Below are 16184 nucleotides of genomic sequence, written 5' to 3' on the forward strand. Positions count from 1 at the left end.
TAGCAAGGTTATTTGAAACAAACACAAGGATGAACCGGTGCAGCAAAACTCACCTAAAAGACATATTGTAAACATTATAAGACTCTACACCGTCTTCCTTGTTGTTCAAACTCAATACTAGAAATTATCTAGACCTTAGAGAGACCAAATATGCAAACCAAATTTTAGCATGCTCTATGTATTTCTTCATTAATGGGTGCAAAGCATATGATGCAAGAGCTTAAACATGAGCACAACAATTGCCAAGTATCACATTATCCAAGACATTATAGCAATTACTACATGTATCATTTTCCAATTCCAACCATATAACAATTTAACGAAGAAGAAACTTCACCATGAATATTATGAGTAAAGCCTAAGGACATATTTGTCCATATGCAACAGCGGAGCGTGTCTCTCTCCCACACAAAGAATGCTAGGATCCATTTTATTCAAACAAAACAAAAACAAAAACAAACCGACGCTCCAAGCAAAGCACATAAGATGTGACGGAATAAAAATATAGTTTCAGGGGAGGAACCTGATAATGTTGTCGATGAAGAAGGGGAAGGCATCCCCAAGCTTAGACGCTTGAGTCTTCTTGATATATGCAGGGGTGAACCACCGGGGCATCCCCAAGCTTAGATCTTTCACTCTCCTTGATCATGTTGTATCATCTTCCTCTCTTGATCCTTGAAAACTTCCTCCACACCAAACTCAAAACAACTCATTAGAGAGTTAGTGCACAATCAAAATATACATGTTCAGAGGTGACATAATCATTATTAACACTTCTGGATATTGCACAAAGCTACTGAAAGTCAATGGAATCGAAAAATCCATCGAACATATCAAAACAGGCAATGCGAAATAAAAGGCAGAATCTGTCAAAACAGAACAGTTCGTAAAGACGAATTTTATTGAGGCACCAGACTTGCTAAAATTGAATGAAAGTTGCGTACATATCGGAGGATCACTCACATAAATTGGCATAATTTTCTGAGTTACCTACAGATAATTTTGCCCAGATTCGTGACAGCAAAGAAATCTGTTTCTGCGCAGTAATCCAAATCTAGTATGAACCTTAGTATCAACAACTTTACTTGGCACAACAAAACACTAAACTAAGATAAGGAGAGGTTGCTACAGTAGTAAACAACTTCCAAGACTCAAAATAAAAACAAAGTACTGTAGTAAAAACATGGGTTGTCTCCCATAAGCGCTTTTCTTTAACGCCTTTCAGCTAGGCGCAGAAAGTGTGTATCAAGTATTATCAAAAGATGGTGCATCTACAGCGGGGTGTGGGGTTTTCTAAACCATGCATAGTATGTTGGATACATAAGTTTTAGCGGCTCCCTTTTCATTAGTCTTGGGCTTGCTACTCTCATCAAACAAATTTTCAGGAACAAGCCAAGCATAGTTATTTTCTAGTGCGTCATTCATCGCTAGGAGCTTACATGGTATTGGTGCTTTGATCTCCCCACCATCATTAATATTATTAGTGTACCTTATTCTCTCCATGTCCATCTTTTCAAGGAGACTAACAAAATTGGTATAAGAACCAAGCATCTTATATTTAATAAAGACCTTTCTAGCCTCTCTTGCTATACCACCAAATTCTCTAAGAAGGGTTTCTAAAACAAAATCTTTCTTTTCCCCTTCTTCCATATCACCGAGTGTAAGAAACATGTGTTGGATTATATGATTGAGATTAACAAATTTTGTTTCCAACATGCGAACTAAAGCAGCAGCAGCAATTTCATAAGTAGGAGCAAGTTCTACCAAGTGTCTATCTTCAAAATCTTCAACGGTACTAACATGATTGAAAAATTCTTCTATATTATTTCTCCCAAGGATAGACCCTCGGCCTACCGGTACATCTTTAAGAACAAACTTAGGAGGAAACATGATGAAATAAGTAAAGTAAATGCAAGTAACTAATTTTTTTGTGTTTTTGATATAGCAAACAAGACAGTAAATAAAGTAAAACTAGCAACTAATTTTTTTGTATTTTGATATAGTGCAGCAAACAAAGTAGTAAATAAAATAAAGCAAGACAAAAACAAAGTAAAGAGATTGCGATGTGGAGACTCCCCTTGCAGCGTGTCTTGATCTCCCCGGCAACGGCGCTAGAAAAAGAGCTTGATACGCGTACAGCACACGTCCGTTGGGAACCCCAAGAGGAAGGTGTGATGCGTACAACGGCAAGTTTTCCCTCAGTATGAAACCCAAGGTTTATCGAACCAGTAGGAGCCAAGAAGCACGTTGAAGGTTGATGGCGGCGAGATGTAGTGTGGCGCAACACCAGGGATTCCGGCGCCAACGTGGAACCTGCACAACACAAACCAAGTACTTTGCCCCAACGAAACAGTGAGGTTGTCAATCTCACCGGCTTGCTGTAACAAAGGATTAGATGTATAGTGTGGATGATGATTGTTTGCAGAAAACAGTAGAACAAGTATTGCAGTAGATTGTATTTCAGTATAGAGAATTGGACCGGGGTCCACAGTTCACTAGAGGTGTCTCTCCCATAAGATAAACAACATGTTGGGTGAACAAATTACAGTTGGGCAATTGACAAATAGAGAGGGCATGACCATGCACATACATATTATGATGAGTATTGTGAGATTTAATTGGGCATTACGACAAAGTACATAGACCGCTATCCAGCATGCATCTATGCCTAAAAAGTCCACCTTCAGGTTATCATCCGAATCCCCTCCAGTATTAAGTTGCTAACAACAGACAATTGCATTAAGTATTGCGCGTAATGTAATCAATAACTACATCCTCGGACATAGCATCAATGTTTTATCCCTAGTGGCAACAGCACATCCATAACCTTAGAGGTTCTTGTCACTCCTCCAGATTCACGGAGACATGAACCCACTATCGAGCATAAATACTCCCTCTTGGAGTTACTAGCATCAACTTGGCCAGAGCCTCTACTAATAACGGAGAGCATGCAAGATCATAAACAACACATAGGTATAAATTGATAATCAACATAACATAGTATTCTCTATTCATCGGATCCCAACAAACACAACATATAGAATTACAGATAGATGATCTTGATCATGTTCAGCAGCTCACAAGACCCGACAATTAAGCATAATGAGGAGAAGACAACCATCTAGCTACTGCTATGGACCCATAGTCCAGGGGTAGACTACTCACACATCACTCCGGAGGCGACCATGGCGGCGTAGAGTCCTCCGGGAGATGATTCCCCTCTCCGGCAGGGTGCCGGAGGCGATCTCCTGAATCCCCCGAGATGGGATTGGCGGCGGCGGCGTCTCTGGAAGGTTTTCCGTATCGTGGCTCTCGGTACTGGGGGTTTCGCGACGAAGGCTATTTGTAGGCGGAAGGGTAGGTCAGGGGGCGTCGTGAGGGGCCCAGGAGACAGGTCGGCGCGGCCAAGGGTGGGGCCGCGCCGCCCTACCCCCTGGCCACCTCGTGGCCCCACTTCGTTGACTCTCCGGTCTTCTGGAAGCTTCGTGGCAAAATAGGCCCCTGGGCGTTGATTTCGTCCAATTCCGAGAATATTTCCTTACTAGGATTTCTGAAACCAAAAACAGCAGAAAACAGCAACTGGCTCTTCGGCATCTTGTTAATAGGTTAGTTCTAGAAAATGCATAAATATAACATAAAGTATGCATAAAACATGTAGATATCATCAATAATGTGGCATGGAACATAAGAAATTATCGATACGTCGGAGACGTATCAAAGAACAACACTAGATCTCTCTATTTCTTCATCTTGAGTGCTTACAAGTTTCTGTGTACAAGAAGTCTAAATGCAAGGTAATCTCTTACGTGCCCGCGAAGGGCTGTGCCCCCTCTCCTTATATAGGGGAGAGGGTGGCTTACATGGGAAGGAACCCTAGAAACCCTAATGGGATCTTTGACTGGACAAACTACTTTACAAAGCTACTTTAGCTACCGGTGATGCCGGTATGTCTTTAATCAGGAGTTGTGACATCCTCCGGCACCTTTTACGTCATCCTATGCCTTTGGCGTCATGGCTTCGATTAAAGCTGAAGTGCTTCGCTCATCTTTGTCCTCTAGCTCTGGAGAGCATCTTTGACTGGTCTCTGCCGACGTGCTACAGTGTAGCCTCTTCCGGATATTCCGGTACGCTCTCAGCAAGTTCCGGTATCCCCTTCTTGGGATACCGGTATGATTCTCTGAACCAACTTGTGTTATCCGGAATGAACTTTAAACCGGTACTTTGATGGCCCAAACCATCCGGTTTTGGCATGCCTTTGGCATACCGGGGGTCATCCCCCCAACACACACCATTAGAACCAACCTCAACCATCAAACCCTAGTAGAACCATAAGATGAATCCTAGTACCAACCTTGTGTAGTAATTCACAACACATGCTCCTATTCCACTAAACCCTACTTAAGAAATGATAAGTCAGTTAGCTTAGAGGCCATTAGTGATTATTTAGTAAAGCAAATGTGAAGCCATAGTAAACCTAATAACAAACCTATGGAACCATCTTAATAACCATCCTTTGATATGATGTGTATGGGAAACCATAGTAATAACCCTACCAATACTTGCTACATATAAACCCATTCTACTTAAAGAACCCAACTGGTTCCTATTAGTGAAACTAAATGAATCCAATAGTAAACCCTAGAAAGCCATAGCCCCTATTTAAAGTAGTTCTTATTATTATTAACCTGTTCTTCAAAAGTTATTCTTTTTAAGTACAAATGTCAATCAAAGCTTAGAAGCCTAATCCTTCTTTGAAATACTCATTATTTCTTAAACAACATGCTCTTCAAAAGTTATTCTTTTGAAGTATGGTATAAGTAATCATCAACCATGTTCTGTAGAACTTAAAATTGACAACTCTTCTTTACATATTATTCAACCACTATTCTTTTGTGTGTATGATTGTTATAATACATTATCTTACTTGTTTATGCTATTATTATCATCAACCCTAATAATAACCTTGTTTGAGAACCATTCTAAAAGTGCAACACACCCTAAAGAAATCTTTACAACTCATACATCCTAAATCATCGAGGTTAAGTTACGCTCGGGACGATTGCATCTCATACTATGCATTATAGCATCTTTGCCAGTTCTTTAAACATTGTCCTTACCGGACGATGATGGTATTTCAGAATTTGGAGTTATCACGTATCAAAGCTTTTGCCTGCATAATCTTGCAGTCAAGAAAGGCAAGTTCATCGCTTGCTCATGTCATTTGATTATTTTTATCAAACTATATGCAGGTACTATACTTATCACTCTTGCATTGAAAAGCAAGTATTATTTTACAATTATGAATATGACTATGTGGTGGGCAATGAAACCATGGTATGTGTTTATGGTGGAGGTTCCATTGCAAGGGTACTATTCATCTAGGACTAAGTACCAATGCCGTCCAGTGATTCTAGCGCCGTACATATCGCGTTAACCATAAGATCTATAATGGCTCTGGGGAAGTCAGCTGTATCTTTTCCCTCCTGCACGCCAACGGACTGGTAGAGCCGCGGGGTGCTGGAGGCACTGCCGTAGGTTGGGATGGCCTTTTAAATCCCCATCCGTGTGGATGACGGGCTCTACGGTCTATGATGGATTGTCCAAAGTACACCGTGAGTAAAGCCGTATGATCGGGAGATGTCTACTGGGGGTGTACGGTTGGACAAAAGGGTGGGTTTGCAGGGTCGCGGAGAAGGCGGTGTGGACTTGGATCTTACACCTGGCCAGGCCTCACACCAAGGAAGTGTGGACGGGAAAGTATACGCCTGGTTGGCAACAAGGATAAGGTCTCTTATGGGAAAAGTAACGCACCTCTGCAGAGTGTATTGAATTGTGACTGTCACTCCCTGTTCCGGGAAGGGAACTGCGAACGCGGCAGGAAAGGAACTCCATGAAGTTCTGGTCAACCTGTGAAGACTGACGGGCATAGTTTTCAGAATAAAATAAACCTTTTGAAGAAATGTTTATGAAAACTTGCATTGGCCTATGACTTTCTGGTCTATGGCTGTAGCTAGTGCATGATACACCTATTTCCTAATATGAACTTGCTGAGTACGCTCGTACTCATTCCCTCCCATTTGAACCCCTTCTTAGATAAAGGCACCGAAGGAGAAACTACCATGGAACTCGAAGATAGAGGAGTCATCTGCAACAAGATGAAGAATCCAATCAAAGAAGTCAATGGAGTCAACGTCTGCATCAGCTATTATGGAAACCTAGACTAGTAATAGAAGGGAACCTTTCCCTAATCCTAGCACCTAAGTAGCTAAAATTCTATAGCAAGCCAAGTAGCTCTTAAACTTGAGTTAGCAATAAGATGACTACGAGTCGTTCTTCTGGAGCTTTATTTGAAGTTTTACCTCACTGTAAAGTAGGAGGCTGTGTTGATCTTATGTAAACAGTTCGTGTGTACTTCAATAGACATACCTTGGACTCGCATATGTTTCTGTTGTACCACTCTGAGAGATGTAATATGAGTGGAACGGTGTTTCACTTGTGTTATATCAACGACTTGTGTACTACACCATGCAGTGGTACGCTGGGTCACCACAGATTTGGCTTTTTGGTGGGTGCTTTGTTCAATGATCGGCGAGGATTTTTTGTGGGGATGCTACGATCAAGGACTAGCTCGATCTGCTAGATTGTTTGGGGATGCTATTACGATCTCGAGTGGCTAAGTGTTCTTGTCAGATGCTACGATCAAAGGACGATCGATTTGGGGTTTTTGGATGCTGCAACCGAGAAGATCTCGATCGGCGGAGGGATTTTGGATGCTACAATCAGGAAACTCATGATTGGCGAAAAATTTCTTGGGTTTTAGGTCTAGACCGTGGAAGAGGCCACAATCCCGATACCATGTTGGTGTGGCGGAAACGATTACCCGGGTATCGGGTGCGTGTATATAACACGGGAAAAGCCATTGTGGTGGCAGTACAGAGGGGATCAGGGGTGGAGTACAACTCTATACCCAATACAGATACATATAATACATGTCCACCAAAAAAATCAAACTTTTGGAGGTTTGGGAAATATGAAATCCGAAAATTAGAACCATTCAAAATTTTGAACTTAGGGAATTATTGCGCTTCTTACAAACTAAGTTGACACGAGATAGAAGGCTCAGAGAAAACTTCATACTTCTTAGAATTTTTATCCGCACAGAACATGCTGGCTTTTTTTTTTGTTTGGTAAGCGTGGACTCTGCATTATTATTGAAGTTATAAACCACGCTTCGCTGCTGGCCCCCAAGATTCTCTTGGTTGTTTAACATGCATCTATAATTCTGTATATATCCCTTTCAATGGCAATAGCCTAACCAAAGCAAACCCAGTTCAAGCCAGGTGATTGAGCGTTTCTCCTTGCCAGAAGAGGCCATAGCAGACAGGCAACCATGTCCGGCGGTGGAAGGAAGACGGCGTGCGTCACGGGAGGGAATGGTTACATCGCTTCAGCACTCATCAAGATGCTGCTTAACAAGGGGTACACTGTAAAGACCACTGTTAGAGACCCTGGTACGGTTCTTGGCCTTTCTTTGAATCTAGTTTTGTGTTGCATGTACTACTACTTCAGTGATATTCCATTCACGGAGGTGACTAGGTGAGGATGATGTTCCTTAGAGCGGAGTGCTGACAAAATGATGATTTAGCTAGGGTAAATTCATCGAGCAAAGAATGCCTATCTAAGAATTCTGCAGGAGTAGCATTATGTACTAGTAGTAGGTGTATATATACATCCGAATTAGCGACATCTAAATTGAAACGGAGAGAGATTGGGATCTTTGATTTTCGACCCTGAAAATGGATTCTTAGGGTAGATTCATCCAGCAAAGCATGCCTATCTAAGAATTCTGCAAGAGTAGCATTATGTAATAGTAGGTGTAGATACATCCGAATTATGGACAGCTAATATTGAAACGGATGGAGTAGCTCATGGGCCTGGGATCTTTGATTTTCGACCCTGAAGATGGATTCTTGTAAATCTTTTTGTATGCAGATGACATGGAGAAGAACTCCCACTTCAAGGACTTGCATGCGCTTGGGACCTTGGAGATTTTCCGCGCCGATTTGGGCAGCGATGGCAGCTTCGACGAAGCAGTTGCCGGCTGTGATTACGCCTTCCTTGTTGCTGCTCCGATGGACATGAATGCAGAGAATCCGGAGGCAAGCAGCAATTTTGCGAATCATGGTTGCATATACTAATATAGGTAGATTGGTTGAATTTTGCGATGGTTGACAGGAAGATGTGGTGGAGGCAGCTGTTCGTGGAACGTTGAACGTGATGAAGTCGTGCGTGAGAGCCGGGAGCGTGAAGCGCGTGATCTTGACGTCGTCGATAACCGCCGTCTCCGTGAGGCCGCTGCAAGGCGAAGAGCACGTGCTGGACGAGGAGTCTTGGTCCGACGTTGAGTTCATCAGAGCCTACGCCAAGCAAACCCGTGCCTGGGTACGTATGTCCCATCCATGTGCGTTTTTTAGTTCTTGGTTTATCAAAATCATCGTCTGCTGATGATGAACAGGCATACCCAGTCTCCAAGGTGCTTCTGGAGAAGGAAGCTTCCAAGTTCGCGCTAGACAACGGCATCAGCTTGGTCACCGTCTGCCCCGTCACCACCGTAGGCAAGGCGCCTGCTACCAAGGCCCACGCCAGCATCCCCATGATAGTCTCCCTTCTATCTGGTAACTAAACAATGGTTGATAAGACGGTCTTATCTTATGCCTTTTGATATGGCAACAAAATATGGTATACAATAGGTTATTTTTTAGTCTTATCTTTAGCCTCGTGTATTCCTAAAAATATGGTGAGACATATTGTGCTAAGAGAGAGCCAAGAGAAGGCAAAGATCTTTTTTTTGTTTCTCTCTCCTCCAACTCAGCAATTATCTTATGTGGCATTCCTAAGATAAGACTAAAATAAGACCATATATTGTACATGCCCGAAGAACATCTCTAACCGATCCCCTTTCGGTTAGGAGACTTTCCTTCCCCCTTTCGGCGGCGATTAAAAATTTTAGTCCTCTAATCGAAAGCCGCTAGAACCGATCACCAATACTTAGAAGCCTATTTTTTATCAGATTTGCTGGAAATCAGGCGCCTTATACTTAATAAGTTTAAGTCGAGCGCGTGGAGATTCGTATTTTGTGCTTGTAGATTCGTGCTCTGATTTTTGGGCTGTTTGTGTGTGTTTGTGTTGTTATTGGCCCGACGTGTAAGCGGACTGACTTGTTTTTTGCGGGTTTTGTGAAGTGGGCTCGTGGTGACGGTTTCTATCTATAAGACGTCTTTCTCTCTTCCATGGAACCACTTACCGCGCATTCCAGTTACACGTGTGTTGCAAACAACATATTTCCAGTTGCACGTGGGTTGCAACTGAGGTTTTTCGGTTACACGTGAGTTGCAACTGATTTTTTTTTTCCAATTGCATGAGCGTTGCAACTGAGATTTTTCTAGTTGCGCATATGTTGCAACTAAGAATTTCCACATACATGTGGGTTGCGAGGTCGAGGACGGGCACTGACTACTTGTCGATGTCGTAGTCGGAGTCAAGGTCGAGGTCGATGACGTTAGACAAGGACGGCCCCGAAGCGGAGAAGACGAGGTCCTGTGTCACTTTGTGGCGTACTCCTCGTATTTCTCCGCCTCCTCCGCCACGCGTCTACGGTCGTTAGAGAAGGGAAAAAAAATCCTCTAACCGATCTAAGGGGATCGGTCAGGAATGCTCGAACATCTTCTGATTTTTGCCCATATATATTCGCTTAAATTTGCTTTTCCTGTGGCGTGTGTGTGATATGTATCATGTATGTAATCTCACAGGAGACGAGGCCATGATCCAAACCCTTCAACGCAGCGAGAAGGCCAACGGCTCTACCCCAATGGTTCACATTGATGACCTTTGTCGTGCGGAAATATTCGTGGCTGAGGAGGAGTCAGCCTCTGGACGCTACATCTGTTGCAGCCTCAACACCACTGTGCTGCAGCTTGCCGGCTTCCTGGCAGCTAATTACCCACAGTATAACGTCAAGATCGACAGGTAAGTACAGTGCCTAGGAACACTTCGTTCGTTCCTTCGTTCGTGTACGAATGAATGAACGCATGCACGGCACCTGATTAACAATCCTTGTTTATTTCTTTGCAGCGTCGGCGAAATTGGTGGTGATCAGAAGCCGCCGAGAGTCTGCGTTTCGTCGGCAAAGCTCATCAGGGAAGGATTCGAGTACAAGTACAATACCCTGGAGGAGATATACGGCGACGTCGTCGACTACGCTAGGGCCATGGGGATCCTAAAGGCCTGATCACCATATAGAAAGATTATATATGTGTATGAGGTTTAATGTCATGTGGGTGATAACGTTCCACCGTCTCTATTTGAAAGGTTTATCCCAAACAAAGTTTTCCTGCTAATTTTTAAAATTATACTAGTTTTTTCTTAGAATTTCTTACCTATTAAATTGCAATCGGTGGTGGTCGTGCGTAAAAGAACCATGGTACGTCAAAAAAACCAGCAGCACGCTCGCTAAAAAACCGGCCGGTTATGGATCGCCCGTCAAAGGATGCGTGCTTGTGTTGGAGTCCAGCACGTTTAATCTATTCTATCCAAGCCGTGCTGATCGTGGTCTTCGGACAATCCAGCCAAACGTCCCGTGAAAGTCGGTCGGTCGTTGCCGAGCTCTCCTGTACGAGAAAATCACGCGAGAACTCATATACACTTTGTTTTCCGTGTAGTACAAGGACTGAATCGAATCCCGGCATCGTCTTTTATCAGAGAAACTTCGTTCAACTGCGACAGGCGCAGCGCCAATTCGCAGGCTACTGCTGCCATCACTCCATCAGCAGAGCTGCAGAACCCAGCGCCGGAAGATGATGCAACCAGGACCCTTCCGGTGCCCAGACCGGCCGGAGGCGGTGCCAGACGAGAGCTATATGCCGGAGAGACGTCGCCTGCAGAGCAGGAGGTGCCCCTGATCACCGCCGACGTGGTCCACGCGGAAGACTTCTTCAACTTAAGGCAGACGACATGTCTATGGGAAGAGCACGGGCACCAAGCTGGCGCTGGCGTTGTTCGACCTTTGACGGGAACCCGGCCGGACCGCCCTGCATGAGACCTGATCGACCCCTCGTCGGCGGAGTTTTGGTTGGCAGACGGCGATGGTCGACTTGGCGAGGGCGCGTGTTCAAGATGTTCACGACGGCGGCAGAGGTCGTGTACTGTACACAGGACGAGGCATGTCGGCATCCGCTACATGCCAAGGTTAATTATGGGGAGCGGCAAGGTCAATGGAGGGGCGCACATGCGCAGGAATCAGATCGCCATGGAACACAGTGAGGTCGAGAAGGAAAGATTAGAGGAGGGAGGCCAGACTGGAGTACACTGCTAGGGGAAGGTAATCGCTGGGACGTTCCGGCCGTACGTGTTGGGGCAGTGCGGTGAGAGAACCAGGCTCTCGCGTGAGAGCAACGCACATTCAACAATTCAGCAATGTTGAATCTGGTTCTATTGGATTAGTTCATGCTAGGTTCTATTGGATTGCTAAATCCGGTTGCTCCAATTCAGCTCAATGATTTAGTTTGTGCATGTTCGGTCTGCTTTCGTGATAGAAGTCTCGAAAGGATACATCTTGAAACTGATGTCCTACCTAGGCAAGGTTTACTTAAATTTGGTGATGTCTTTTATACTGTCGACAGCGATGTTAGTTCGTAATCTGCTCAAACTGGGGAGGGACGATCAAGAGAAGGTTAGTGTTCTCCATTGCCTGAAAGAAGAGTTCGTGAGATCAACCCTCACCAGCCTTTGAGTTTTCCAAATTACAGCATTCAGTTAGGTAAGTGTTCAACATGGTTTTAATTGCTTTATTCAAGGAAGAAACTAGACATTCTAGCGGGCAACAACATACATGTTTTAGTTCATTTCTTAAAAAACAAAGAATTACCAATTTATTAAACATATACATGTATTGTCTTCAATTATTTTAATTTAACAGTATATTGTATTTGCATACATTTATGTCGTAGCACCGCACGAGCATTTAACTAGTTATCAGTAATAAAGCAAGCACAAGTTTACCAGTACTAGAAGACGGATTGCACTTCAGTGCGCCCTTCATTGTTGGACAACTTTTTTTCTTTCCACACGCTATATGTATATTGGGTTTCATTTGTGTCTTTTACTAGACGGTGTGCTGTGTGCACGACTTTTTCTCATGTGAAACTGAGCTCTCCCCTAAGTAGGAACACCGCCAAGTATAACACTACGGCAGAAACTCCATGTGCCGACGGCCAGCCCATGTGCCGACGGCCAAATGTCGGGGCCGTCGGCACAGAGGCCCTCGTCGACCGGCGACGGAGCTGACCGTCGGCGCACGGTTACCGTCGGCACACTGCTGTCTACACCGACGGTCACCGTCGGCGCAAACCGGACCGTCGGCACAGAAAGTTGGCGCCCGAAGGTCACCGTCGGCACAGCCACGGCCGTCGGTACACGCGCAGACAGGCGGGCCCAGCCGTTAGGAGGTCACGGCGCCGTCTACACCGTGCCGACGGTAGCCCACGGCGCAACGGCGGCCGTCGGCACAGGGACTGGAAACTGGGTCCCCCTTCTGCTGTGCCGACGGTCACCCACGGCACAAACCAGGCCGTCGGCACAGCCAATTATGCACATTTTTTTCTTTTTCTATTTTTTTTTGCATCAAAGAGATAATTATTACCCATATAATTATTAATCCCAATCATTTTTTTTTTATTTATTTCTCACTGCTATTTTGGCGAACCCCTTTGCGGGAAACCTATATATATGTATAAGGGCGGTATAGAACCCCTTCGCCAGAAATCGAACCTCGGAGGGGGTGAATGGCCCACACACGATACAAAATACTTAAGACCCACACACGATACAAAATACTTAAATAACTAGACTCACACACATACCAAAGCGCTTACAGAACTAGACCCACACACGAACCGAAACAGTTAAAGAACTACACCCACACAGAGGAAGCAAAACACTTAAAGAAACTACACCCACACATATGAACCAAAACACTTAAAGAACTAGACCCACACACAAACCAAAGCATTTAAAGAACTACACCCACACACGAACAAAGCACTTAACACTGGGTCGACACACACATATTAATCAGAGAAGTCGAAATCTTCATCCTCGCTGGGGGTGTCCTCTGAAGCGGTGGTTGTGAGGTTCCACAACCACCGTTCATCATTCTCCCCCCATGTCGACGCCTCTCCTTTGGCGTACTCTGCTTCAACCTCGGCCTTCCTCTGCCGCTTTCCCGCCCTCCTCTCTCTCCTGTACGTCTGCTTCTCCTTCCAGAATGCGCGCGTTGCCTCGACGTCTCCGGGATGGTCTCTGCGCCACTGTGCCATGAACTGCTCGTCCGCCTCGGTGGTATCAATCCGCCGCTGGCCAGCCCTGTACCGCCGCGCTTCACCCTGTGAGCGAAGTAGTGGCTCAGTAGAGAGACTCTGAGCTTCCGTCAGAGACCTGACCTCCGGGAAGTTCATTTCGTGGCGCGGTCGGCCAAACCTCCAAGCCGCAACGTCGTATGCGCGGGCAGCAGCCTCCTTCGTGTAGAAGGTGCCGAGCCACACACGCGTACCACCGGCGGTGATTTCAGCCGCGAAATGTCCCGCAGGCCGCAGGCGAACGCCGATGAAGCCCGTGTTGCTACGGCGACGAGGAGCCATCTCAGCGGCAGCTCAGCTCAGAGGATTTTGTGGTTCTATTGGATGAGAGAAGTGATGAAGGGAGAAATGTTGCTGGTGCTGTTAGTGGAGAAGCCATGGCTATATATAGGCCGACGAGGGGCTGAAAGCAGAGGGGAAAAACATGGCGGGAGAGAATGGGCGGGAAAGGGTGGGCGGTAAAAAGGGCGGGAGAGAAGCAGCGGGAAAGGGTGGGGGGGAAAAAATGGGCGGGAGAGAAGGAGCGGGAAAGGGTGGGGGGTAAAAAATGGGGGGGAGAGAAGCAGCGGGAAAAGGGTGGGCGGGAAAAAAAGGGCAGGAGAGATTCTGCATGTATAGGGGGGAACTCCCTCGGAGGTGAACCGTAGAGAACCTTGGGATCATATGGGATGATACTTGTTTCCACATGTACCTATGACCTAAGCAAGCTCAAACGTAGGCATACGCCCACCGGGGGACCCCCGATGGGATGCAGTCAAAGGGGTAGACGGCGCGGTCAACATGAACTAGGGTTTCGTCGTAAATCGAGCATCGGACCTAGGGAATGGCCCCAAAAGTTGTGTGTGTCCACATGGCATGCACAAAAGTGATTTGAGATGGTTCTATATCCAATGCTACCCTCCGGTGTGCCCGGCTTCTCGGACATGGGGTTCCTACACTTAGGCGGTCTGCATGTATAGGGGGAACTCCCACGGAGGTGAACCGGAGAGAACCTTGGGATCAGAGGGTATGATCCTAGTTTCCACCTGTACCAATGACCTAACCAAGCTCAAACGTAGGCATACGCCCACCGGGGACCCCGATGGGATGCAGTCAAAGGGGTAGACGGCGCGGTCAACAGAACTAGGGTTTTGTCAGAAATCGAGCATCGGACCTAGGGAATGGCCCCAAAAGTTGTGTGTGTCCACATGGCATGCACAAAAGTGATTTGAGATGGTTCTATATCCAATGCTACCCCCTCCGGGTGTGCCCGGCTTCTCGGACATGGGGTTCCTACACTTTTGCTGATTAAGCATGTATAGGGGGGATCTCCCTCGGAGGTGAACCGGAGAGAACCTTGGGATCATATGGGGTGATCCTTGTTTCCACATGTACCTATGACCTAACCAAGCTCAAACGTAGGCGTACGCCCACCGGGGACCCCGATGGGATGCGATCAAAGGGGTAGACGGCGCGGTCAACAGAACTAGGGTTTCGTCAGAAATCGAGCATCGGACCTAGGGAATGGCCCCAAAAGTTGTGTGTGTCCACATGGCATGCACAAAAGTGATTTGAGATGGTTCTATATCCAATGCTACCCCTCCGGGTGTGCCCGGCTTCTCGGACATGGGGTTCCTACACTTAGGCAGATTCTGCATGTATAGGGGGGAACTCCCTCGGAGGTGAACCAGAGAGAACCTTGGGATCATATGGGATGATACTTGTTTCCACATGTACCTATGACCTAACCAAGCTCAAACGTAGGCATACGCCCACCGGGGGACCCCCGATGGGATGCGATCAAAGGGGTAGACGGCGCGGTCAACGTAACTAGGGTTTTGTCAGAAATCGAGCATCGGACCTAGGGAATGGCCCCAAAATTTGTGTGTGTCCACATGGCATGCACAAAAGTGATTTGAGATGGTTCTATATCCAATGCTACCCCCTCTGGGTGTGCCCGGCTTCTCGGACATGGGGTTCCTACACTTAGGCAGATTCTGCATGTATAGGGGGGAACTCCCTCGGAGGTGAACCGGAGAGAACCTTGGGATCATATGGGATGATACTTGTTTCCACATGTACCTATGACCTAAGCAAGCTCAAACGTAGGCGTACGCCCACCGGGGGACCCCCGATGGGATGCAGTCAAAGGGGTAGATGGCGCGGTCAACAGAACTAGGGTTTCGTCAGAAATCGAGCATCGGACCTAGGGAATGGCCCCAAAAGTTGTGTGTGTCCACATGGCATGCACAAAAGTGATTTGAGATGGTTCTATATCCAATGCTACCCCTCCGGGTGTGCCCGGCTTCTCGGACATGGGGTTCCTACACTTAGGCAGATTCTGCATGTATAGGGGGGAACTCCCTCGGAGGTGAACCGGAGAGAACCTTGGGATCATAGGGTATGATCCTTGTTTCCACATGTACCTATGACCTAACCAAGCTCAAACGTAGGCATACGCCCACCGGGCGACCCCGATGGGATGCGATCAAAGGGGTAGACGGCGCGGTCAACAGAACTAGGGTTTCGTCAGAAATCGAGCATCGGACCTAGGGAATGGCCCCAAAACTTGTGTGTGTCCACATGGCATGCACAAAAGTGATTTAAGATGGTTCTATATCCAATGCTACCCCCTCCGGGTGTGCCTGGCTTCTCAGACATGGGGTTCCTACACTTAGGCAGATTCTGCATGTATAGGGGGGAACTCCCTCGGAGGTGAACCGGAGAGAACCTTGGGATCATATGGGATGATACTTGTTTCCACATGTACCTATGACCTAAGCAAGCTCAAAC

General features: G+C 46.2%; 1 protein-coding gene across 1 annotated transcript; it reads left to right on the forward strand.

Moving 5' to 3' along the window:
• Nucleotides 1-7325: 7325 nt before the first annotated feature.
• On the forward strand, nucleotides 7326-10288 carry LOC127330289 (anthocyanidin reductase ((2S)-flavan-3-ol-forming)). Its single transcript, XM_051356550.2, has 6 exons — nucleotides 7326-7511; nucleotides 7993-8159; nucleotides 8236-8442; nucleotides 8516-8675; nucleotides 9810-10026; nucleotides 10132-10288. Exons 1-6 carry the CDS (start codon nucleotides 7391-7393, stop codon nucleotides 10286-10288), a joined length of 1029 nt encoding a protein of 342 aa, XP_051212510.1. The 5' UTR covers nucleotides 7326-7390.
• Nucleotides 10289-16184: the final 5896 nt, after the last annotated feature.

This window comes from Lolium perenne, chromosome 2, assembly GCF_019359855.2.
Source record: "Lolium perenne isolate Kyuss_39 chromosome 2, Kyuss_2.0, whole genome shotgun sequence".
Classification (NCBI taxonomy): Eukaryota; Viridiplantae; Streptophyta; class Magnoliopsida; order Poales; family Poaceae; genus Lolium; species Lolium perenne.

Coding starts and splice junctions, on each gene's coding strand:
- LOC127330289 (XM_051356550.2), top strand. CDS start 7,391: ATGTCCGGCGGTGGAAGGAAGACGGCGTGCGTCACGGGAGGGAATGGT. Junction 8,443..8,515: donor CCAAGCAAACCCGTGCCTGG/GTACGTATGTCC, acceptor GATGATGAACAG/GCATACCCAGTCTCCAAGGT. Junction 8,676..9,809: donor GATAGTCTCCCTTCTATCTG/GTAACTAAACAA, acceptor GTAATCTCACAG/GAGACGAGGCCATGATCCAA.